This window comes from Rhamphochromis longiceps, linkage group LG22 (assembly GCF_057381845.1).
Source record: "Rhamphochromis longiceps isolate RC_006_pf linkage group LG22, R_longiceps_female_GT1.1, whole genome shotgun sequence".
Lineage (NCBI taxonomy): Eukaryota > Metazoa > Chordata > Actinopteri > Cichliformes > Cichlidae > Rhamphochromis > Rhamphochromis longiceps.
This window is the reverse complement of record NC_140577.1, coordinates 25,860,700-25,886,386: the sequence shown is the minus strand read 5'-3', so window position 1 is coordinate 25,886,386 and position 25,687 is coordinate 25,860,700. Positions and strand designations below refer to the sequence as shown.

Below are 25,687 nucleotides of genomic sequence, written 5' to 3'. Positions count from 1 at the left end.
TCCAACCTTCCTTTCATATCAAAAATCCTTGAAAGAGTAGTTGTCAAACAGCTAACAGATCATCTGCAGAGGAATGGTTTATTTGAAGAGTTTCAGTCAGGTTTCAGAGCTCATCACAGCACAGAAACAGCTTTAGTGAAGGTTACAAATGATCTTCTTATGGCCTCTGAAAGTGGACTCATCTCTGTGCTTGTCCTGCTAGACCTTAGTGCAGCATTCGATACTGTCGACCATAATATCCTATTAGAGCGATTAGAACATGCTGCAGGTATTACAGGTACTGCGCTGCCGTGGTTTGTATCATATCTATCTAACAGACTCCAGTTTGTACATGTAAATGGAGAGTCCTCTTCACACACTGAGGTTAATTATGGAGTTCTACAGAGTTCGGTGCTAGGACCAATTCTGTTTACATTATACATGCTTCCCTTAGGCAGCATCATTAGAAGACATAGCATACATTTTCACTGCTATGCAGATGACACCCAGCTCTATCTGTCCATGAAGCCAGATAACACACACCAATTAGTTAAACTGCAGGAATGTCTTAAAGACATAAAGACCTGGATGGCCGCTAACTTTCTGCTTCTTAATTCAGATAAAACTGAGGTTATTGTACTCGGCCCTGAAAAGCCTAGAAATATGGTATCTAACCAGATTCTTACTCTGGATGGCATTACCTTGGCCACCAGTAACACTGTGAGGAACATTGGAGTCACTTTTGACCAGGACATGTCCTTCAATGCACATATTAAACAAATATGTAAGACTGCGTTCTTCCATTTGCGCAACATCTCTAAAATTAGAAATATCCTGTCTCAGAGTGACGCTGAAAAACTAGTTCATGCATTTATTACTTCCAGGCTGGACTACTGTAATTCATTATTATCAGGATGTCCAAAAAACTCCCTGAAAAGCCTTCAGCTAATCCAAAATGCTGCAGCAAGAGTACTGACAGGGACTAGAAAGAGAGAGCATATTTCTCCTGTTTTGGCTTCCCTTCATTGGCTTCCTGTTAAATCCAGAATTGAATTCAAAATCCTGCTCCTCACATACAAGGTCTTAAATAATCAGGCCCCATCTTATCTTAATGACCTTGTAGTACCATATCACCCTATTAGAGCACTTCGCTCTCGCTCTGCAGGCCTACTTGTTGTTCCTAGAGTATTTAAAAGTAGAATGGGAGGGAGAGCCTTCAGTTTTCAGGCCCCTCTTCTGTGGAACCAGCTTCCAGTTTGGATTCAGGAGACAGACACTATCTCTACTTTTAAGATTAGGCTAAAACTTTCCTTTTTGCTAAAGCATATAGTTAGGGCTGGACCAGGTGACCCTGAATCCTCTCTTAGTTATGCTGCAATAGACGTAGGCTGCTGGGGATTCCCATGATGCATTGAGTTTTTCCTTTCCAGTCACCTTTCTCACTCACTATGTGTTAATAGACCTCTCTGCACTGACTCATACCTCTTAATCTCTCTCTCTCTTCCACAGCATGTCTTTTATCCTGTCTTCCTTCTCTCACACCAACCAGTCGCAGCAGATGGCCCCGCCCCTCCCTGAGTCTGGTTCTGCTGGAGGTTTCTTCCTGTTCAAAGGGAGTTTTTCCTTTCCACTGTCACCAAAGTGCTTGCTCACAGGGGGTAATATGATTGTTGGTTTTTTCTCTGTATCTATTATTGTTGGATCTACTGTACAATATGAAGCGCCTTGAGGCGACTGTTGCTGTGATTTGGCGCCATATAAATAAAACTGAATTGAATTGAATGTGTGAAGGTTGTATGAAGAGCTGTTAGCTGTTATTATGAAGAGTTGTTATCATGGCATCCTCCGTCAACGATGTGATGTTTCGGACATTTGTATTTGTTGCAGCGTGAAAACACAAACTGCCTTAAAAAACTGTCATTGTGACATTTGAATCTTTTGTCTGCTTGTTTACAGAGAAACGTGTGCACAAAGACTGAATCAGAAAGATCAGATGTGTTTTAGAACAGAGGTCAGTTCAAATGTCCACACAAGCCTTTTTGGATCAAACCACACAAAATTACCCACAATCCAATATTAATGGATAATCACACAGCAAATTATATGACAATAGAGCTTTCTTTCTTGAATAAACTACCTCAGGAACATCCTCAGGGAATTTATTCAGATGTGGTGAAAGCGTCTTGGCCTCTCGGAGGATGCACTATTCAAAACTTATTTTCACACAAATGCTGCAGTGATGATGACACATGTAAAAGGTCAGAGGTCACCTTCACTGAGTAGCTCATATCAACCTGTGTCTATGCTAATGTGTGTTACTGATGCAGCTTGTGTTTTGAACATGACTTTCAGGTTGGATGAATTGACGCAGACAGACACAGTGTGCTTCGGGTTGATATCAGCTGATCTGGGATCAGTTTCATGTAGTGATCCTGTCTGGTATGCCTGTAATTCATCCTGCTGATGGCGATCTGAGAGGTGAGACTTATTGCTGTGCTGGCTCTCTGTCATCCACCTGAACTTTAAAGATCAGTTAGCAGTAATCCAGGAGACTAATAACAGTCTGAATTCTTCACCTTAATGAAAAGAACACACATCCTTATAAGGTCAGTCTGCTTTTGTCCTGTGACACACAAGTTAGCCCCAACATCTAGCTCCAGGAGTTGACATGTAACCTCACAATGAGACAGAAGAGGGACAGTTTTCTGAGAGAGAATGTGGAGAAAGGTCTGATACACAGGAAACATCTAATGAGGACTATTGAAAATACAGATAGCAGTAGAGTTTACCAAAGCTGAAATAGCCTCAATTCATAACAGCATTCGCTTCAATGTGTTTCATATTATAAGGTAAAGACCCTACGATATAAGAAAAATAACAAAATTTAAAAGCAAAACAAAACACCTTGTCATAGTGGCAGAGTTTGTGTGCTCCTGTGACTCCAGGAGCCTTCCGAATATTATGTTTTTGGTACAAGATATGCAGCAAAGGACTTTAGGTCAGACTCAAACCCAGGCTGCTGAATTCTGACTATGTGGCATGTGGCTGCCTGCTCACCCACTAAGCTTTCTCCTGTGAGGGAATCAGAAACAGAATCAGAATACTTTATTAATCCTAATGAAATTATGTGGGTTGCAGTTGCTCCAATACAGTAACAGAAACAGACTAAACTATTTAAACATACAATATGTTACAGATTTACAAATTTAAGAAATAGCACAATATAAACAAATCACTCAATAATAAATATCAAGGATTGACAGATAAAAAATACATATAATAAATATCAATAATATTGACCGGAATATTACTGAGTAGAAACAGCGTGTGCAAAAAGGGCGTAACTATTGCAGTGTTTACAGTGTATTAGATGGAGGAGTTGTACAGGGAGATGGCCACGGGCAGGAATGATTTCCTGTGTCGTTCAGTGGTGCTTTTTGGTAATCTTAGTCTCTCACTGAACGTGCTCCTGTGGCTAGCCAGCATGTCATGGAGTGGATGGCAGGTATTATCCTACATTGTCTTTATCTTGAATGACATCTGCCTCTCCGACATCAACCTAAGGCAGTCCAGCTCCATCCCCACAACATTACGGATCTGTTTATTTAGTCTGTTGGCATCTGCAACCATGAACCTCCTGCCCCAGCATGCAACAGCATAGAGGACAGCACTGGCCACAACAGACTCATAGAAAATCCGGAACATTGTCTGACAGATGTTGAAGGACCTCAGCTGCCTCAGAAAATAGAGACGACTCTGGCCCTTCCTGTAAAATGCAGTGGTGTTTTTAACCCAGTCCAGTTTATTATCTGTATACTCCAAAATATTTATAGTCCTTCACAATGTCCGCATTGACCCCGTGAATTGAAACAGGGGTCAAGGTTTTCCTGGTCTTCCTAAAGTCCACAATCAATTCCTTGGTCTTTGCCACATTGAGCTACAGATGATTCTGCTCGCACCACGTGACAAAGGAGTCAACCACAGCCTGGTACTCTTACTCATCACCATTGCTGATGCATCCAACCACCACAGAGTCATCGGAAAACCTCTGAAGATGGAATTTCTCTGTGCAGTGGCTTAAGTCTGTGGTGTAGAGAGTGAAGAGGAAGGGGGAGAGGACGGTCCCTTGTGGTGCCCCTGTGTTACTGATTACCTTGTCAGATCCACAATGTGGAAGACACACATGTTGTGGTCTTCCTGTCAGGTAATCCACAATCCAGGACACCAGAGAAGCATGTAATTAGTTTTTTTTTTTAAGAATTTGTGGCTGATATCCTGCCTCTCTCCATTAAAATGTAATTACCAAAAAATTAGAGACTATGTATTACTTTGTGAGTGAACAAAATTTCAGCAGGAGACAAAATAATTATGTCCCCCACTAGAATATCCAAACCTGGTGGTGGATGCCAGAGGTAACTTCAAGGAAATCACAGTCTTTAAACCACATGTGTCATCAGTCCTCCAATCCTCCTGTGGTGTCTCCCCCTTCTATGTCTCCCCCTTTTGTTTGAAACGTATTACTTTTGGCCAAGCAACCAGACCCTCCTGATCTGTCCTCTTTATGTCTGTCCTTGTGCTCTCCTCATTAAAATTAAATTAAAAAGTTAAACCCAACCAAGCTTTAATGTCATCTAGATGTCAAGAGAGGTTTTATGGAGATGCTAAACTTTTGCTTTGGTGGAAAAATAAATTTAGCAGTCATCAGCATAACAATGAAAAGAGATCCCATGGATGGAACCAGAGGCAATAAATACAGTAAAAGCAGCAGTGGCCCTAAAATTGAGCCATGTGGGACGGCGCATGACAGAGAAGCAGAAGATGATTCGGAACTGAGAAGGCTGACAGAAAGTTTTATTTACCAAATAAGACCTAATCCAATACCCACTACATGCCACATAATTGCTATGTGCAGACAGGAAAAGACCCAAGTGCAGACTCACAGAAGCAGAACTAAACTCAAAAAAACTGCTTTATTGCAGACTTAACGGCGATACAAAATATTACACTAAACTGAGGAATGATAAACTGAGACACGAAGAAAAACAGCTTCCAGTTCCAGGGATGAGACACCGACGACCCGAAACTAAGCACAGAACACAGGGCTTAAATGCAAAAGGCCGTAACAAGGAAATCAAACCTGACGAGACTGAGGGAAACAAAACAGAATACATTAACCTGAGACACAGACTTTCAAAGTAAAACATTGAAATGCACAGAATGGACTTACAGACACAGACTAAGGGGGAAACACAGAGACATGGGACCAGGGCAGGCTTTGGTAAAAAACAGTGATATAATTCCAGATCACAAGTTTTGAGCGCACCATACAAGTGACAACCTTTGACCTTCATCAGGTTTTATTTAATTGTGTCAGAGAAAATCTCATGTGCTCTTCATGCGACTACATTCAGTGTTTAAAACAGAAGCTCTGCAGGTCTGAGATCAGGAGCTTTCTGAAACACTAAACTGAGGTACTGTTAATGCTGATATATAGTTACATTGATGATTAATCCCTTTGACTTTTTGTCTTTAACTTTATCAATGAAACAGCTGCAGCTTTCACTGACAGCATATCATGTGGTACTTTTGTGGTACTCAGTACATTTGTACTGTTTTCATCAGTTTGTTTTGGAGTTATTACAATGAGTGAAGATTTTGGATAGCTAGCTAGGTCTCATGACCTAGCTAAGGACCTTAGTTATGGATTAGCTTACAAACACATTTAACTTACTGAAAAAGTGCACACTTTTTGAAGAATAGGCTCTCAGTGGTTTTGTAACGTAAACCCTGAACCTCTCAGCATCCCCGCTCAATCTGCCATTCCCGAACAGAGATACACAAGTTTCTCCGTGACTGCAGCTGCCAGTCTGTCAAGTTATGAGGATGTTGCACCCCAATTTAACAGCATTATGGTAGTAAATAGAATTAAACTTATGAGAAAGGAGACCCCTTGAACATAAATCAGTGCGATGAGAACTACTGATAATGAAAGAAAGCATCTTTGCAAAAGCATGAAAAGCTTGGAAGTACTGACATTACTTTTAGTTTGATTCCAAAAAAGTGACAAAACATTAGCGTCCACTGTACACTCTGCGTGGAAAGAAAACAGCAAAAAAGCAAAAAATGATCACATACATAAAGGGCCTAGCATTCAGAGGATGGTCCGCTTATCCAGCCTCACCTCTGGTGCTGGTGTCCACCTCTTAATTTTAAATACATCTAGACATTGAGGGTTCTCGGGAGTGGCCATTCAAAAGGGATAGAGCAGGAGAGAATTTTCAGCATCCTGACAGCCTGATGGTTGAAGTTGTCTCTCTGTCTGCTGGTTCTAGCCCGGAGGCTCTTTATTCTGTGAAGGGACTAGAGTTGTTGTTGTGCTTTACTGACCAGTGATGCCGTGTTCTTTGACCAGGAGAGATCTTCTGAGATGTGCACACCCAGGAAGTTGGTGCTGCTTACCCTCTCCAAAGCAGCACCATTAATGGTTAGTGGGGTGTGCAGAGTGTAAACTCTCCTGAAGTCTATGATGATCTCCTTAGTCTTCTCCACATCCAGGGAAAGGTTGTTGTCCCTGCACCACTCAGCCACCACATTTAAAAGACATTAAGTGTCGCCCAAAGCGCTGAACAGAGGGATAATATAATCAGATGAAAAAAGAATTAAAATAGATAAGATAAAAAAAAACATTGTAAAAATGTATGTGAGACATCCATATACACACACACGCAGAAGCAGACTCTTATATAAACTTGTTTGTAGAAATATATATGTACACGCACATACATATACAAAAGTGTACACATTCACACACAAGCACACATACGTGAACTTAAAGTATATGTATACGTATACACATGCATATATCATCCAATGAGATAAAACACTGGAATAGCTAAAACTGAATAAAAGTGGTACAGAGATACAAAAGCCTTTGAAAATACGTAGGTCTTCAAATTTGTTTTGCAGATTTCCAAATAGGAAGAGGACTTTATAAAAGAGGGAAGACTGTTCCAGAGTCTCGGAGCGGCATTGGAGAAAGCCCTGTCACCTCTAGATTTTAACTGGGAGTGTGGAACTGTGTGCTGGAGGAACACAGAGTTATAGTGGGTAGGTGCAGGCTAAGGAGATCTGAAATGTAACCAGGAGCCAAGCCATGGAGCCATGGAGAGTATCGGAGTAATATTCTCTCTCTTTCTGGTCCCCGTCAGGATCCTCGCGGCTGCATTTTGAATGAGTTGCAAGCGGGACAGGCCTCACTTACAAATGCCTAAATAGAGAGAGTTACAGTAGCCAAGACTATGATATGAAGGCATGGATAACTGTTTCCAGGTCTTTAGATGACATTTTTGAGTTTAGCAATGCTCCTGAGTTGGAAAAAAACTGCAATGAACAACTGTTGTTGCTGATGTGACCTACCACAGTTGTTCATTGGCAAATTTGCGGTCTTCCTGTCAGGAAATCCAGCAGCCAGTACGGGTGGGCAGCAACACCTCCAGCATAAGAACACTGAATACGGGGGCTCCCCTAGGATGTGTGTATAAAGTGAGGTGCTGATCCCCACCAGATCCAGTTTGTGAATGAGTTGGTGGGGAATGATCATGTTGAACGCTGAACTGAAGTCTATGAACAGCATTCTAACATATGAGTCTCTTGTGTCCCGATGTGTGAGGGCTGAGTGAAGGGCAGTTGAAAATTGCAATCACTGGAAATTAAAATGGTCCTGTAGTACTGCCTTTTCATCTCTCTGATGTCACGTGACAGGTTTGCCCTTGCTATTTTTAGGCTCACCTCATCCCTGACTCTGTAGGTCACATTTCTCACCCTCAGAAGCCTGTAGACCTCACCTGTGAGCCATGGTTTCTGGTTGGCCCAGACAGTGATAGTCTTGGTCGCTGTGACGTCATCAGTACACTTTGAGATATAGGCAGTGACAGTTTCTGTATATTCCTGCAGGTGGAAGGAATATAAGGAGCTAAGCTAATAGCTATGTTAAGCTAGCAAATCCTTAAAGACAAAACGAATGAATACCGTGAATATAATAGGCAGGTACTTCTGATTAAGCACATGTGGGTTACACATGATAAGTCGCTATGTGCAACTTGTATAGATAAATAACTGAGTGTGAATTGACATCTGTGAGGGTTTATTTGGGCTTTTAGTGACAGTTTCAATCAGTTTCTGTCTCTGCTGGTTTCTAGTGGTTCTGATGCCCACACTTTGGGTTAAAGTGGCTCAAACTAATTCCCAGATATATGCCTGTGTTTAGAGTACAATGTGCTTCCTACAGCTCCTTTCTATTTCAGGTCGTCCTCTCTCCTGTGGGATGCTGTTAGAAAGACAGAAGATGGAGAGATGAATAAAAGAAAGGATAGGTGGACTGATTAATGGATGGAGGCTCTATAAACATGTAAATCTGACCTTACAGTGTTTCAAAGCTGCAGCAGAGGCTGAAAGAAGCAGTGCTGCTTTAAAAAGCCTCTTCAGCCCTTCAGCCAAGTCTCCATTTACAAAGAAAGACATTTTCAGACAGAAGAACCTTTGATAGCCAAATACCACACACACACACACACACACACACACACACACACACACACACACACACACACACACACACACACACACACACGTTTCTGTAGCTGTCCTTGTGAGGACACTTGAGGGGGTGGTGGATACATTAGAGGGTTATCCAGATGATTAAACTGCCGCATCCATGTAACCCTAATGGCTCACATGACCATCATGATCACAGGCCAACTTGAGGTGAAATAGTGAAGTGAGGTGAAATGGGACTTTACATCAACTGTTAGAACTGAAGAAGCTTCTCAGATAACTGAATTGAATTGAGGAGGTCTTGGACTGTAATGGGTTAAGTCTGAGGGGGTTCCTTGTCTATAGTTGGTTTGGTTTAAGAAGGTCCTGGTCTGTAATGAGTTACATTTAAGGGGGTTCTCATATGTAGTGGGTCAAGACTGAGGGGGTCCTGGTCTGTAGTGGGCCAGGTTTCAAGTGAAGCATTGTTGTTCTGCTCTCACTATTGTTCAGGTTCTACTGGAGGATCTCAGTGTCTGAGTGAAATCTGGCCAGTGTGTGTGTCCCTCTGTCTCTCACTCTCTCTCTCTCTCCACACACACACACACACACACACACACACACACACACACACACACACACACACACACACACACACACACACACACACACACACACACTGTCTCTTTGAAATAATGTGAATTCATAAAGGTTGTCAAATTTCAGTCAAATCAACATTTCCAGACTTTAGGTCACCAGTGTCAGACTCATGGTCCTCATACATTCAGAAAAACTCACCTGGTTGGGAGTCTTCCTCTTCCTGTCTTTAACGCAGTAACCTGAAACTCTCGCACACACACTCTGACATTTAGGTCGATATATAAACTGCTGCAGAATCTCAGAACCTGACGATTCCTGCAGGGAAACACTGAAGTACTGTAAACAGTCAACCGTCTGCCTACCTGTACTGATCCCCTGTCTGACATCACATCACTATGCTCAACAGGTACGTCCATCCTCTCGTCTCAGTGTGTTTTTATTGTTTATTCTACAGAGTGAAACATTAATCAATAATATCAGGATATATTCTTGAAGCTTCCTGCTTGTTTCAGCTCTTCATTACTCTGTGTTAATGTTCTTCTTTGAGTTTGAAATTGCATTCCTACAAATTACATAAAACAATTTTAATATAAATTAACATGTAATTATTATATAGAGTGTATAACAGGGTTAACAACTTTTATTGCTTTTTAAAATTTCAGAATGCAAGAAGAAAACATTTTTTCTGCACCTGTACATCCAAAATAAAATAAAAGCATGTGTTATAAAATTTACATTAAAAAATATTATATTGAAAATGAGTTTAAAATTTTTTTTGTTTTTTGTTTTCATTTTAATTGTAAAAGCTGAGCTTATAAACTTTTTACTGCTCTAAAGAAAACTGAATTACAGTTAGCTTAATTTAAAACAAGCATTTAAAGAATTTATTCAAATCACTCGTGTTACATCACAGATAATGATGGTCTGACAGCTGATCAGCTGAAAGCTTAAAACAGATGCATTTCTTGACCTGCAAGAAAAAAATATCCCTGATTTGTGTTTTTGTTCTTCAAATGTTAAATCAATACATGTATATTTTTCCTGAAGTTAATCTGATCCCAGTAAAAACAATGAAAACAGCAGAATCAGACTCGTTTATCCCCAGTGCCACCTTCAAAACAAATCAGGGCAGTTTTAAGGCCAGTTATTTTGAAGCATTAAATTTCAGAGGTCACACTGATGTGAAACTTAAACAGATTCATCCCAGATTTAAAGGTTTCTGACTTTGCACCAAAATGAGGCTTAAATGCCTTTTTTGCCTCAGGAAGTCAAACTGAATGTTGTATTTTTGTTGCAGGAATGTTGTTCTTCTGTTCTCTCTGTTCATCGTGCTGGTTGAGGGAGACATCGACTCCAGTGGTGGGGTTAAAAGTCATCTGTCTCTTCTGAATGACAATCTGAGTAAAATGTCACTGATGAACCTGCCTGTCCTCATGAAAGTGTTTCTTCACTTTGCAGATGTTGGAATACATGCCACATCGACAGGTAAATACCTCTGTGCTTTCTCACCTGTCTCTATTTCATCTCTGTACTATCTCACCTGTTTTTGTCTCACATGTATAATATTTTACCTCTCTCTGTCAGACAAAGATTCTACATCTGATGAAGCTCCTACAGGTTAGTATGTGTGGGGTTCGGGTGTGAATAATTTCTCGAATAAAATGGCTCAGTTCTTTGGTTTTATATGAAGAATATTTATTATTTTAAATATTGTAACACCAGGAGGTGGTGGTTAGCACTCTTGCCTCACAGCAAGAGGGTCCTGAGTTTAACTCCTGAGTTTCTGTGTGGAGTTTGCATGTTTTCCCCATGTTTGTCTCTCTGGATACTCCAGCTTCCTCCTACAGTCCAAAGACATGCAGTTAGTGGGGTTTATTGATGACTGTGGGAATGTGACTGCTTAAAAACTGTCAAGTGAAACCTTGAATTACTTTTCTGCTCACGTGGAGCACATCCATGAAACTGAGACATACCTGATACAAACATGGCAGAATTAGTGCCCCCCAGCAGGGCTGATTGTCAGCATCATTTCTGTTGAAGATTTTCTGAATGAAGTGTTGTTGTTGTTTCAGAGAGCATAAACGCCATCTCTCCTGATCACCCTGGTAAGAATCTCTGTTATTTTGAACTCAGACACAGCTGGAAAACACCTTTAAGCTCATGATATCAGTGTACGGAGTGTTAAAGTCTCGGTGAGAACAGAAATGGTCAGACTCCACCAACTTTGTGTATCCTGATCGACAATGTTAGGGTGAGTGAATCTAGACAACAGAAAGTATACTGAGTATACTGAACTGCCTTCATAGTACACCTGAGCTCATAGTTCTCCACAGAACTATGAGCTCAGGCACAGGCCTGAGCTCATTGTCTTGTGCTTCTCTGACATTTAACAACTGATGTGAGCAATAGTTTAAAATTGCTTCAGCAGGTCAATCTCAGGTGTATCTAAAAGTTACTGGAACAGTAACATGTCACAGTAAATCATGTTTCATCACTTTATCACATGTCTAAAATAAGCTTATGTAACCCCTCTCCCTTTGAGACGACTTCCTTTTGATTGGCTCTCCCTCACAAACAGAAGGGCTGAGCAACATGCTGGCAGAACCTCTGTCTGATATGAACTTCTGTCTCAAAGACATAAACTGACCTCATTGTTTGAAGCATATTTGATCTGAAGGTTAAGCACTGGAACTGGAGATTTCTGACTAGAAATAACAAGTTGAAGTTAAATCAAGACCAAAACACATCTAACACAAAAATTCTGTTCTGATTCCAGATGAATCACATTATTACGGAGGAGGACCTTCAGGTAGGTACACAATGATCATGATAGTGATGATGAAGATATAAGACGACAATCATCACGTGAACTCCTCACAGATGTTTTGCTTCTGACATGATTACATGACAATAGTACTGTAAGGTGTTTGGTCAGACCTGATGCTGTATCTCACCTATTTACCTGTTTAATGTTTTTTTTCTGTGTGTCAATGTGTTTCAGACGTCAGCAGCTCAAGTTCACAGGCAGCAGACCGTGAGAACGATTTTTACCTTAACTTGCTTTAGATCAGTTAGTGTTCGAAGAAACATACCTTCTGACTAATCAGAGCCGAAAAGTGATGTACAATAACATTAATTATTCATAGGTAACACACCCCAGGGAATACAGCTCCACCTAGTGGCAGGAGGAGATTAGGAGGAGAGACAACAGGATTTACTGCAAGCAGAATCAGAATCAGATTTGGCAGTTTATGTGGTGATTTGGTGCCTGGCTATTTATGTAAGAAACATAATAATCTGCCTCATGTAGTGATACAAAAAGGGACAGTAACCCATAGCTCTCTGGTCTCATTGCACATACACTACTGGTCAAAGGTTTGGGCAAACCTTCTAATTTAATGGTTTTTCTTTATTTTCATGACTATTTATGATGTAGATCATCAAAACTATGAATGAACATATATGGAATTAAGTTGTAAACAAAAAAGTGTGAAATAACTGAAAACATGTTTTATATTTTAGATTCTTCAAAATAGCCGCTCTTTGCTTTGATTACTTCTTTGCACACTCTTAGCATTCTCTTGTTGAGCTTCATGAGGTAGTCACCTGAAATGGTTTTTCAAGTCTTGAAGGAGTTCCCAGAGATACTGAGCACTCCTTGGCCCTTTTGCCTTTGCTCTGCGATATATCTCATTCCAAACCCTGTTGATTGGGTTTAGGTCAGGTGACTGTGGAGGCCAGCCCATCTGGTGCAGCACTCCATCATTCTCCATCTTGGTCAAATAGCCCCTACACAGCCTGGAGGTGTGTTTGGGGTAAAAAATAAATGATGGAGCGGCATGTTGCGGCAGGATGCTGTGGTAGCAACACTGGTTCAGTGTGCCTTCAGTTTTAATAAATGCCCAATAGCATCACCACTAAAGCATCCCCACACCAACACACCTCCTCCTCCATGCTTCACTGTGGGAACCATTCATCTCAGTTCCACAGTGAAGGACCATCCATTTACCTGCATTGCACAAAGACACTGCAGGTGGACACAGATATCTTAAATTTAGACTCATCAGACCAAAGCACAGATTTTCACTGGTCTAATGTCAATTCCTTGTGTTTCTTGACCCAAACAAATCTCTTTAGCTTGTTTCTTTTCATTAATAGTGGATTCTCAGCAGCTATGTCCCCATAAAGGCCCAATTCATGCAGTCTCCTCTGAAGAGTTGATGTACAGATGTGTATGCTACTGGAACTAGAGGTGCTGGTATTTTGTGATTTCTGGGGATGATGACTTGGATAAATTTATCCTCAGCAGCAGGGGTGACTCTTGGTCTTCCTGGGGCAGTCCTCATGTGTGCCAGTTTCATTGTAGTGACTGATGTTTTTTGCGATTGCACTTGAGAATACATTCAAAGTTTTAGCAATTTTCCGGACTGATTGATCTTGTGTTCTTAAAGTAACTGTCACATTTCTTTACTTAGCTGATTGGTCCTTGCCATAATATGAATTCTAACAGTTTTCAAATAGGGCTGTCAGCTGTGTACCAAGCTGACGTCTGCACAACACAACTGATGGTCCCTAACAGTGTTAAGAAGGCAAGAAAATCCACAAATGAACCCTGAAAAGGATCACCTGTGTGGTGAAAACTATTTCAGGTGACTGCACCATAAAGCTCATTGAGAGAAGGCCAAGAGTGTGCAAAGAAGTAATCAATGCAAAGGGTGGCTACTTTGAGGATTCTTCAGTTATTCATCAATTTTTTCTTTGCTACATTATTCCATATATCTTGCTTCATATATTTGATGTCTTCAGTTTGTAGCTACAATGTAAAAACTTTTAAAAATAAGTACTGTACATGTAAATGTATGCTTTTTATTTTCAGTTCCAGTAATCAATCGTATAACAGCACCTGGTATGTCCCTATATATATATATATATATATAATATGGACAAAGTACTGGTCAACCTTCTCTGCTATACTTAAATTCAGTGACATCTTTGGAACCAGCCATTATTTTACAAATGTCTGGATATGCAGACTGCATGGATAGCTGCTGGATTTTGAATTCATCAGCTGAAATTAAAAGATGATTGATTGCTTGATTGATTAATTAATTGATTGATTGATTGCAGAACCCGCTGTAGCTGCTCCAAACAGTGTGGAAGAGGAAGATGGTGAGACAATAATACTCTGATTCTCTAGACCAAAAAACAGTTTTCATATTGTGAACCACCAATACGTTAGCAAATAAATTAATATCTAACTTGTTTACCCAGCAGCCAGAGTCCATTGGAGGTGAAAACTTTGTGACTTTCGAAACTTCTTTCTGATTGTTTTTTTAGTATCAGTTCATGAGCAGAATTTTTTTTCTGTGAAGTTGTACGCCTTCTTTTTCTTTAAACAGTTTCAAACTTTGTTTTTTTTGTTTGTTTTTGTTTTCCTTTTACAGATGACTCTGAAGAATCAGGGAAGAAAAAGTCCAGCTCTCGTTTGGCTAAACCGCGGAACTCCGCCCTCAACCACCAGAGTCCCGACCATGCCATTGAAAGCCCCGCCCTCCCACCACAGCCGGTAATCCCTCAGCCGGTAATCCCTCAGCCCATCATCCCTCAGCCCAAAACCCCGGTGAGGAGCCGAACGTCTAAGAGACGATCCAGGAACAACCGCCGCCAGATATAGAACATCAGCAGTCACAGTTAGAACACAATGTTAAACCAAATAAAACCCAAACGCACACAGATCTGTCACATGATTAACGCAGACTCATACCACACATGAACTCACCTGAACACTCACAGCAGGTTGACATTTACCTTCAATTCGCTAGAATCACCAAGCCATTGATTTATTCCAGGGTTGAGTGAAACTGCTGTCCAGAATCCAGGGGTCATATTCATTATATACTACAGGTAAACTTCACGGAAAAAAAGTATTGGTCCACTTAGACTCTTAAGGTGTTTTAAAATATTTAACATTATTATTGTGCTCTGAATCAGAAGTTGTAAAAATTTGGCTTACAAAAAACAAATACACGAAAGACACGATGTCTTTTCTTTTCACACAGAAAAAATTCAGAGAAAACAAAATTTGTCAAACCGCGTGACAACCTTGGCAGTCTGCTTGGCTGCCAGATGTTTGGGGCAGGAGCAAGAAATGTAAGAACAGGAAGAAGGTTTTGGGTTCTTGCCCAGTGATTAACATGGGGAACTTGGATTAATTTTACGGCTAGGTGCTTGATTGACTGTATGTTTACTCTGTGTAAGGAGGAAAACGAAACAGAGCTCAATTTAACTGGAATGAACACAGCAGGTGTGAAAATCTTCATCTTTTTAATTCAGGTGTTTTCAATTCCGTTATCACAGGTGTATGTAATCTAGCCATGCAGTCTGCCTTTACAAACATTTGTGAAAGAATGGCTCATTCCAAAGAACTGAATTTAAGTATACCACTACATCAGGATACCACATTTGCAACAAGTCAGAATTTCTTCCCTTTAGATGTTCTGTGTCATCTGTAATGTACTACTGTTATTGCAAAGTGGAAGCATTTAAGAACCACAGCAGGTCAACCATGAAGTGTCAGACCAAGTTTTATCTTTGGCCCTAATGTATTTCATTAGCTTTGACCCCTGGATCAAGCAGACCTCGGAGTATTAAACCTGCTCTTTGCTGTTTTTATTCTTTCTTTTATATGTGTGTTCCTGAAACATTTAAACATTTGTGATGGGAATTTCTTTTGATTGTTTCATTTATCAGATTTAAATAAAGTTAAACTGAACATGAACTGTGGACCTTGTGATGCTGTAGCTGTTATAGGTACTGTGCTACAGTGGTTTATCTAACAGACTCCAATTTGTTCATGTAAATGGAGAGTCCTCTTCACACACTAAGGTTAATAATGGTGTTCCACAGGGTTCTGTGCTAGGATCAATTCTGTTTACATTATACATGCTTCCCTTAGGCAGCATCATTAGAAGGCATGGCATAAATTTTCACTGCTATGCCGATGATACCCAACTTTATTTATCCATGAAGCCAGATAACACATACAGATTAGTTTAACTACAGAAATATTTTAAAGATGTAAAGACCTGGGTGACCTCATATTTTTTTGCTTCTAAATGCAATTAAAACTGAGGATATTGTACCTAGCCCTCTCAGAAATATAGTACCTAACCAAATACTTACTCTGGATAGCATTACCGTGGCCTCCAGTAACACGGTGAGGAATATTGGAGTCATTTGTGACCAGAATATGTCCTTCAATGCGCATATTAAATAAATAGGTAAGTCTGCTTTATTGTGTTTATATTTCTAAAATTAGAAGTTCATGCATTTATTACTTCTAGGCTACTGGGCTATTGTAGCACGTTATTATCAGTATGTCATAGAAATCTCCCTGAAAAGCCTTCAGTTGATCCAAAATCTGCAGCTACAGCTGCAGCAAGAGTACTGACAGGGACTAGAAAGAGAGAGCATATTTCTCCTATAATGTCTTTTGTTCATTAGCTCCCTGTTAAATCCACAGTCACAATCAAATTTAAAATCCTTCTCATTACATACAAGGTCTTCAATAATCATTTTATCTTAATGACCTCATTGTACGGTATCACCCTATTAGAGTTGAAAGCAAAGATGATTATTTAACAAGTAATTTTAGTTTTATATATTTATGTTATGTATTGTGTTACCAGACATAAAAAAATCCTGAAGAGGTGTTCCTCACAGTGTTACTGGTGGCATGTTCAGGAGGTAGAGCAGGTCATCTGCTAATTGGAAGGTGGTTCGATCCTTGGCTGCTGTACATGCCACATCTCCTTTGGCAAGATACTTACCTCAAGTTGATCCCCGATGCATCTATAGGAGTAACACTTACATTGAAAAAGCATAGCAAAAAGTGTTTGTGTGAATGAGGCAAGTTGTGTAGTGTGCTCAGTCACAGAAAAGCACTGTATTATAACCAGTCAACCACTTATCAGAGCTAAAAAGGGAACTCATTGGAGGAGGGACATTCCCCATGAGACACAAGGAAATAGAAAATAATTAATGTGTGGTATGTTCTGCATTTATATGTATATACATATATCAGAGGTTCCTGGTTTGTACTCATGGGTTGTTTAACAAGATATTACCTCTTTCATACAGTCCCTGAGGCAACCTGTAGCACTTCCCGGGGGAGGAAAAATGAAAATGGAAGGATTCAGGGAGTCTCACGTGGCAAATGGGGGTTTACACTGTGTGTCTGTGTGCTGGTTTTTAAACATGCTTGTTTGCTTGATGGTTGTTGCTGCAGAAACGAATCAATAGCCTCTCCACATGCTTGCAGTGTGTTATCAGTGAAGGTAGCAACAGACAGGGAGAGTCTGGCTGTGATCCGGGTTTCTAACATCATTTCAGATCTACAGGGTGTTCAAAACACACTCAGGCTTCTCAGTTACAAGACTCAGTTTTTTTTTTTGTTTGTTTGTTGTTGTTTTTTTTTATCTCCGGAGATTAAAAATCTCTTGATAAGTGGGTCTTGGCTAAGACACACAGCAGTACAATCAGCAGTGTTTATACAGACTAATAATACACACAAGTACCCACAGCAAACAGCACAAAATAAGTTTACACAGATATCTGACACCAAAACTAAAATCAAAATTCCAAAACTTAAAGGTGAAAGAAATTTAATGCACCAGAATAATTCACAGTTATACTGTCTGCAGCCTCGAGATCACTAGAATAAATCTAATAAATAATTTTTCTGAGAACAGCTCAGGAGGACAGAGCTGCAAATTTTCCAGATTCACTATGAACTACTGAGGACAGACAGAAGGAGTCTTTGGAAAGTGACAAAAGTTGTTTTTTGTTTCCTTTCTGTCTTCCTGTCTCTCTTCATCGCTTTGGTTCCCGTTGGTCTCTCAGCCTTTGGATTCCTTGACTGAAGGCTTTGTTTCTGTAGGTCCTCTCTGAGCTATACATGCTTCTCTCCTATGCGCTCTGTTTTTGGTTCTCTCATTGGGCAGCCTCTGACCACTCTACCTGACACATCTGTTTCCTGTGTTGGTTCTAACATGTTTTCTTTTCACTTGCTACATGTAAGATATTTTTCTTAGCTCTTCAGTTGAATTAAATTGTATATATACAGTGCCAAATCACAACAACAGCCTGTGGAGGTAAGCACAGATGACATGGAGCTCTTAGTTCTCACTCCTGCTTTATTACTCTCCTCACATCAACTGAACATATCGCGCCACAAAACACAGCAACACACTTCCTCAACACTGGGTGTGAGTGTGGGGTTCTCCTAAAGGAAAAAACAGAATCCATCAGCCTGGTGGTAGGTGGGCAGCCGCGGCGGGGCCTGGGCCGGAACCACCTGATCATCCTGCAGAACATGCGCAGGCTTAAGTGTTTCAACAGAGACAACCTCCTGCCGACCTCCAAAGTCCAAAAGGAAATGTTTTTGGCCCGGTTTAATAACCCTGTACGGCCCGTCATACAGTGAACGCAGTGGAGTTCTATGGGCATCGGAGTACAGAGAGAAGCTGGATGGCTTCTACTCTTCTGCTGACCCCAGGCGGATGTGGCAAGGCCTGCAGCACATCACAGAGTATAGGGTCACCACCAGCACCATCAGCTCTACAGGCAGTCTTCTGGATGATCTCAATGCATTCTACACCCGCTTCGAGACCTCCCAGACCCTTCAGACCCCCCAGACCTCCCCGACCCCCCATGTCTTCCAGACCTGCCAGAACCCCCAGACTACCCACCCCCGCCAGCGGTCACAATAGACCAGGTGCACAAAGCCCTGAGGAGGATCAACCCCCGCAAGGCAGCAGGACCAGACAACATCCCGGGATGGGCTCTTAAATCATGTGCCAATGAGATGGCGGAGGTTCTTACCTCCATCTTCAACCTCTTCCTCAGCCAGAACACTGTCCCCACATGCTTCAAGACTACAACCATCATCCCTCTCCCCAAGACAAGCCCAGCCACCTGCCTGAATGACTATAGACCAGTTGCACTCACTCCAATCATTGTGAAGTGTTTTGAGAGAGTGGTGCTGGCCTACATCCAGAGCAGCATCACAGACACTCTGGACCTCCTGCCATATGCCTACCGGTCCAATAGGTCCACGTCAGACACTATCGCTGCTGCCCTTCACTATTCATTCTCCCACCTGTAAAACAAAGAATCAGGGTACTTTTTGTTGATTACAGCGCCGCTTTCAATACTGTTATCCCACACAAACTCACTCACAAGCTGGCAACACTCGGCCTGCACCCCGCCCTATGTGACTGGCTACAGGACGTTTTGACTGAGAGGCCTCAGTCTGTCAGGATCGGCAACAGGACTTCAGCCAGCATTATTACAAACACTGGCATCTTGGCACAAGGTTGCGTCCTCAGCCCCATCCTCTACACCCTGTACACCCATGACTGTGTCGCCTCCAACAAAGACAACATAATTTTGAAGTTCGCGGACGACACTGCAGTGATCGGTCGCATCACTGGAGGGGACGAAGCGGCTTATAGGAGAGAGGTGGCCGGTCTGGTGTGAGGACAACTCTCACGGCAGCTGTCGGAGGAAGAGGTGGGCGAAGAGGTATCCTCCATCATCCGGTCCGAGTAAGGACAACATGTTCTCCATGAGCTCCAGAGCCGTGCCACCACCCAGGCCTGAGAAGGAGAGAAGCTTTTCGGCACGCTCTGTGTCGGAGAGGGCATATGCCGAAGAAGCAGCCCCTTAAGGACAGCGTATTTCCCTTGAGCGGGTGGGTCCCAGAGGAGGGTCATCGCGCGATGGGTGGCTAGCGGGTCCAGCAAGGCCACCACATGGTGATACTTCATGTCGTCAGCCGAGATGCCGTGAAGGGCAAACTGTGCCTCCACATGCACGAACCACGACGGCGGATCGTGGAGCCAAAAGTCCGGCAGCTTCAGCGCCACAGCAAAAGCAGCTGCAGCTGCAGCAGGAGGTGGTGGACCGACGGCTGCTGATGCATCCAGAGCGGAGCCGGCGTCATCCTTGACCTGTAGCATGTTCGAGTCTGGAGTCACCAATGTGGAGGTAAGCACAGACAACACGGAGCTCTTAGTTCTCACTCCTGCTTTATTACTCTCCTCACATCAACTGAACACATTGCGCCACAAAACACAGCAACACACTTCCTCAACACTGGGTGTGAGTGGAGCTCTCTAGTGGTCCACCACAGCCTATATTTTAAGGTAGACCCTAAAATACTACATGAAGAGAAAAACCCAACAATCATATGACCCCCTATCAGTAAGCACTTTGGCGACAGTGGGAAAGGAAACCTCGCTTTTAACAGGAAAGAACCTTTGGCAAAACCAGGCTTAGGGAGTGACCGGTTGGGGTGAGAGAAGGAAGACATGACAAACGACATGCTGTGGAAGAGAGCCAGAGATAATGCCTACAGGCTCCTGCTGAAATCTAAATACATGAAACAAACTGACCTTTATTGGCACAGAAACAACTCAGTTCTACCTGTCTGCAAGTGCTTACTTTACTTATATTGGATTTGGACACCTTGCATTAACATATTACCATAAACAGGTCTTATTTGGTGTTCATTTAGTGTACTTTATTTGGTGCTTCCCAGCAGGAAGACTTCATGACAGAGACAGTATGAAGCTTCATCTTCAAAGTAATACCTTCCATTTTGTAAAGCTGGCATTGTTTAACATATTTCTGAAACATGATCAGTCTTTGACTTGGAAAAGTTCAGAGGTCACTACCAAAACATTTAGTTTTTAGGTGAGATTTGTCACAATGGCCACAGGCCGATAGCTAAATTGGACTCAAACGCAGATAACCACAACAGAGACGGCTCGCACGTTTTACAGTGTTTGTTTATTAGATCAACAGGTGAATTTGTGGCAAAGTGTTGCTAATGGTGTGGCCGTGGGTCAGTGGGGTGAACGGGGAATTGGCAGGTAGCGACGGGGACGGAGTGCGTCTGGGAAGAAAAAAAGAACGGGGTTAAGAAGGCGGCAAGCATAGGGTATTTAGCAGAGGTGGTTATGACTGATAATGCTTATGGATAGTTGGGGTAACCTTGGCTTTGAGGGAGAGGTGGTGAGGATCCAGGTGAGTAGTGGCAAAGGCTGGCTGACCTGAGTTCTGCTGTGTCCAAGGTGGTGAGTGGTGGCCGGAGGGCAGGCAGGTGAGGTCCTTTGTATTGCCCCAGAATGCGAGGTTAATCCGAGGAGCTCTGGGGGTTGAAGGCAGTGGCAAAGAAGGTCCTGGAAAACAATGCGAGGTCATTGACAAACTGGTGTTGAAGAAGAGGCTCAGTGGAGCTTAAATCCTCAACCTGATTACCCAGAATCAGCCTAAGGTGTGCAGGACTGCAGGAGGGATGATGGCTCCACCCAGGGGTGGAGACCAAGGAACTCAGGTGCCTGATGGAACTTTCCAGTCAAACCTCCAGATCCTGAAAAGATTGAGGATGTGCAGCTCTGCCTGTAATGTGAGTAAACAGTTCACGTGCACATTTATCATTTAATGTAATATTTAATGTGTCAATCAGGATGTCAGTGACACTATGACCTGATACCAATAAAACATACATGGATTTATTTACAATTAATCTGGTTAATTACATTCTTGTTTCATTTTGGAACAAAGATGTTGTGTTAATAAAGTTTATTTGAACTTCATTGTTTGGTTTAAAACAGTTTCTGGTGCTGTTCAGTTGATTATCAAAGTGAAGTGAACACAGAGCTCATTAGAGGCTGTTAGCATGCCCTTGCACACACACACACACACACACATACACACAGACACGCCCACACACATACACAGATACACAGTCTGCAGTAGCAGATTTATGGCTTTCTTTGTGTTTTGCTGTTTTTTGTCCTCAGTTGAACTCGACTGAATCTGAAAAGCCAGATTTTTGGTTTTCTGTTTTAATTTTCAAAGCTCATCGTGGCCACTAAACAAAGGTTGAAGTTCAAAGAAACAACACAAATATAAAAAAAACTTCTCTTTTTAACTTCAATAAATAAATCTGACTATGCTCAAATCAGACTTTCACCCCTGTATTTTACTGTACATGACTAACACTGTCAGGTTCCTCTCTGTTAAAAGGGAGTTTTTCGCTCCTCACTGTTGCCAAAGTGCTTGCTGGTAGAGGGTCAAATGATCGTTGGGGTTTTCTCTGTATTATTGCAGGGTCTTTACTAACAGAATGTTTTTTCTCTCCTTATTTTAGCAGCTGCTGGGGGCCTGGAGAAGGCGGATCTGTCCAAGGCAGAGAAAGTGACGGATGGGCAAGGGTTGAGCTGAGTGAACACGCCGATTAAATGTAGAGTCACAAAAATAAGAATAAAAAGTGTGAAAGAGAAAACACATTCATCTGCTGTGTGTCAAGGTGTTGCGCTGGAAAGGGTGGCCAAAGTGCTACAAGGGTTCAAGGTTCAAGGTTCTTTATTATTTGTCACATGCATAGTTATACAAGTATAACACACAGTGAAATGTAGCCTGACACGCTCCTCGACATGTGCAAAAATTGGGGGGGGGGGGGGGGGCTGTAGAGGAAGAACATAATATATATATATATACATATATATATATATATATATATATATATATATATATATATATATAGTATATAGTATATACATTGGGTGAATGTGCAGTAGTAGCAGCAAGCAGGTGAATTCTGTACATTAATATGAATAGACATCTGACTATTTTACAGGATAGACAATATAAACATATTTAAAATTAAAGGAATTGAAATGTACATTGTGCCTTGGTTTAGAGTGTCTGGAAGAGAGTCCTGTCTCAGTCAATTATAGATGATGTGAGAGGGCGGGTGTGTGTGTTTAGGGCACGGATGGCTTGGGGATAGAAGCTCCTCTTGAGTCTCTCTGTCCTTGCCCGGAAGATGCGGAACCTTCTACCAGATTGCAGAAGTTGTAACAGTTTGTTGCCAGGATGGGACGGGTCCTTCAGTATCTGCGCTGCTCTAGTCCGGCATCTCCTGGTGTAGGTGTCCTGAAGCGGGGGGAGAGCAATCCTGCAGCAGCGTTCTGCTGTACGGATCACTCTTTGGAGAGCTTTTTGGTCCTTCACACAGCTGTTCCCGAACCACGATGTCATGTTCTGTGTGAGGATGCTCTCCACAGCGCCTGTATAGAAAATCCTGAGGATCTTTGGAGAGACCCTGAACTTCCTCAGTTGTCGTAGGTGATACAGGCGCTGCCTAGCCTTTTTGGTCTGGACCTGAATGTGGGCAGCCCATGTCAGGTCTGAGGAGATGTGGACACCAAGATACTTGAAGGACTGCACCCTCTCCACTGGAGCTCCATTGATGATAATGGGCTTGTAGTCTCTGTGCTGACCCCTTCTGAAGTCCACCACCAGCTCCTTGGTCTTGCTGACGTTCAGCTGGAGGTGGTTGTCCTGGCACCACGATGCCAGATTCTTCACTTCATCCATGTAGGCCGTCTCATCGTTGTTGGAGATGGCACACAACATCACTGTGTCGTCAGCAAACTTCACAATGGTGTTGGAGCCATGGGTGGCCACACAGTCTGAAGTGTAGAGGGAGTAGAGCAGTGGCGAGAGGACACATCCCTGAGGTGCTCCTGTGTTGATGGTGATGCTGTTGGAGAAGCACCTGCCCACCCTCACCACCTGAGTTCTGCCAGTGAGGAAGTCCAACACCCATGCACACAGACGGCTGTTAAGTCCCAGATCCCTCAGCTTTGTGAACAGTCTGCAGGGCACTATTGTGTTAAACGCTGAACTGTAATCAACAAACAGCATTCGCACATAGTTACCCTGTTTCTTGTCCACGTGGCTCAGAGTGGTGTGTAGGACGTGGGCGATGGCATCCTCTGTGGATCTGTTGGATCTGTAGGCGAACTGCAGCGGATCTGTGGTGTCTGGGATGGAGGAGGAGATGATGTTCTTCAGCAGCCTCTCAAACACCTTCATTACTACCGAGGTCAGTGCAACTGGCCGGTAATCGTTCAGGGATGAGGGTTTGCTGTTCTTGGGCACAGGGATGATGGTGGATCTTTTGAAGCATGTGGGGACCACAGACTTCGCCAGGGACTCGTTGAAGATGTAAGTGAACACACCTGCTAGCTGGTCAGCACAGCAGCGCAGCAGACGGCCAGTGATGCCGTCTGGCCCCGCCGCTTTCCTTGTGTTCACTCTCCTCAGTGCCGCTCGGACGTCATGCTCCGTGATGCTGGTCACCGGTCTCTCGCTGATGACGTCACTGTCCTCGGTAGTCAGGCGGTAGATAGCATTAGCCGCCTGGCTAACCTCGAAACGGGCGTAGAACCGATTCAGCTCGTTGGTGAATGCAGAGTCGGCGTTGATCGGCGCAGTGTCCCTGGCTTTGTAGTCCGTAATGGTGCGTAGTCCGTGCCACATACTCCGTGTGTCGCCCTGGTGGAAGCGGGACTCCACACATTCCCGGTACCTGCGTTTGGCATCTCTCACCGCGCGCCGCATGCCGTATGAGGCCGCTTTGTAGGCGCTCATATCGCCAGTGGCGAGACCCGCGTTGTAGGAGGCGGTCCTGGCGTTTACTGCAGTGCGGATCGATCTGTCCATCCACGGTTTCTGGTTTGGGAATGTGGTGACTCTCGCAGTGGGGATAATCTCCTCTGCTAGCATATTGACGAAGCATACTGCTACTTCCGTAAACTCGTTGATGTCGACTGCGCATGCTCTGAACATGTCCCAGTCTACGTCGTTGAGTGCGTCCTGTAGCGTAGCTTCTGATTGGGCAGTCCACCGTTTTACTTCCTTCGTGGTCACGTCTTCCCTCCGTATGCTTTGTTTATACTGGGGAATGAGGAAGATGGCGTTGTGGTCAGACTTCCCAACAGCTGGGTGTGGTAAACATGCTGGTAAAAGTTTGGCATGACTTGTCTGAGGTTCGCTTTGTTAAAGTCTCCTGCTACAATGAGGGCTGCGCCCGGGTCCTTGTTACAATAACTTTAGCTATTCTAACTACTGCTAGCTTGAAGGCCTGCGGTACTTAGCCGATTAATAGAGGTAGGTTGATCATATTTAAGATTGAAGCATTAATTAATGGTAGGACTGATAAAGGTAGGGGTCTAACAGACATGTTGATGGTTTGGAGGAAGGAATTACTGAAGTTAGATCAGAAGTGTCAGGGTTAGTGCTGTGGCAGGCAGGACGAGGACCCAATTGCTGGACTCAGAACACAAGAGGGGTAAACTAAGAGAGGAAACAAAAACCTAACACAGGAAACTAGAAACTAAGATCTAAGAGTGTAGGAAACTAGAACCTGGGAAACTAGAAATGAGGAGACAAATGAACATTAAGACAAAGGAGACTAGATGTGAAACGTAGAATACAGAGGAAGAACAGTAACCTAGGGATTAGAAACTATTAAAGCACAAGCAGAACCATGAACAACAATAAATCAAAGAATATTAATTAAACCTGAAACAGTGTGTGACAAAAAGATCAACTGGAGAAAAAAAATCTAAATAAATATCAATGGCATTGAAAGCAGCTGTACATTATGTTGTGTCTGTGAGATTGTTATGAGTTTTCTCTAATGCTTAAAATTTTATTT

General features: G+C 42.6%; 1 protein-coding gene across 1 annotated transcript; it reads left to right on the top strand.

Moving 5' to 3' along the window:
- The first annotated feature begins 9,503 nt into the window (after window positions 1-9,503).
- Window positions 9,504-15,340, top strand: LOC146644192 (uncharacterized). Its single transcript, XM_085395314.1, has 9 exons — window positions 9,504-9,514; window positions 10,406-10,467; window positions 10,567-10,593; window positions 10,693-10,725; window positions 11,181-11,213; window positions 11,885-11,917; window positions 12,110-12,142; window positions 14,236-14,277; window positions 14,553-15,340. The coding sequence occupies exons 1-9, from the start codon at window positions 9,504-9,506 to the stop codon at window positions 14,780-14,782; spliced, it is 504 nt and encodes a 167-aa protein (XP_085251440.1). The 3' UTR covers window positions 14,783-15,340.
- Window positions 15,341-25,687: the final 10,347 nt, after the last annotated feature.

What these genes read in the sequence shown, in the direction of transcription:
- LOC146644192 (XM_085395314.1), top strand. An exon ending in GGGAGACATCGACTCCAGTG is followed by an intron (nt 10,468 to 10,566) that starts GTGGGGTTAAAA and finishes TTCACTTTGCAG; the next exon opens with ATGTTGGAATACATGCCACA. An exon ending in CATCTCTCCTGATCACCCTG is followed by an intron (nt 11,214 to 11,884) that starts GTAAGAATCTCT and finishes TTCTGATTCCAG; the next exon opens with ATGAATCACATTATTACGGA.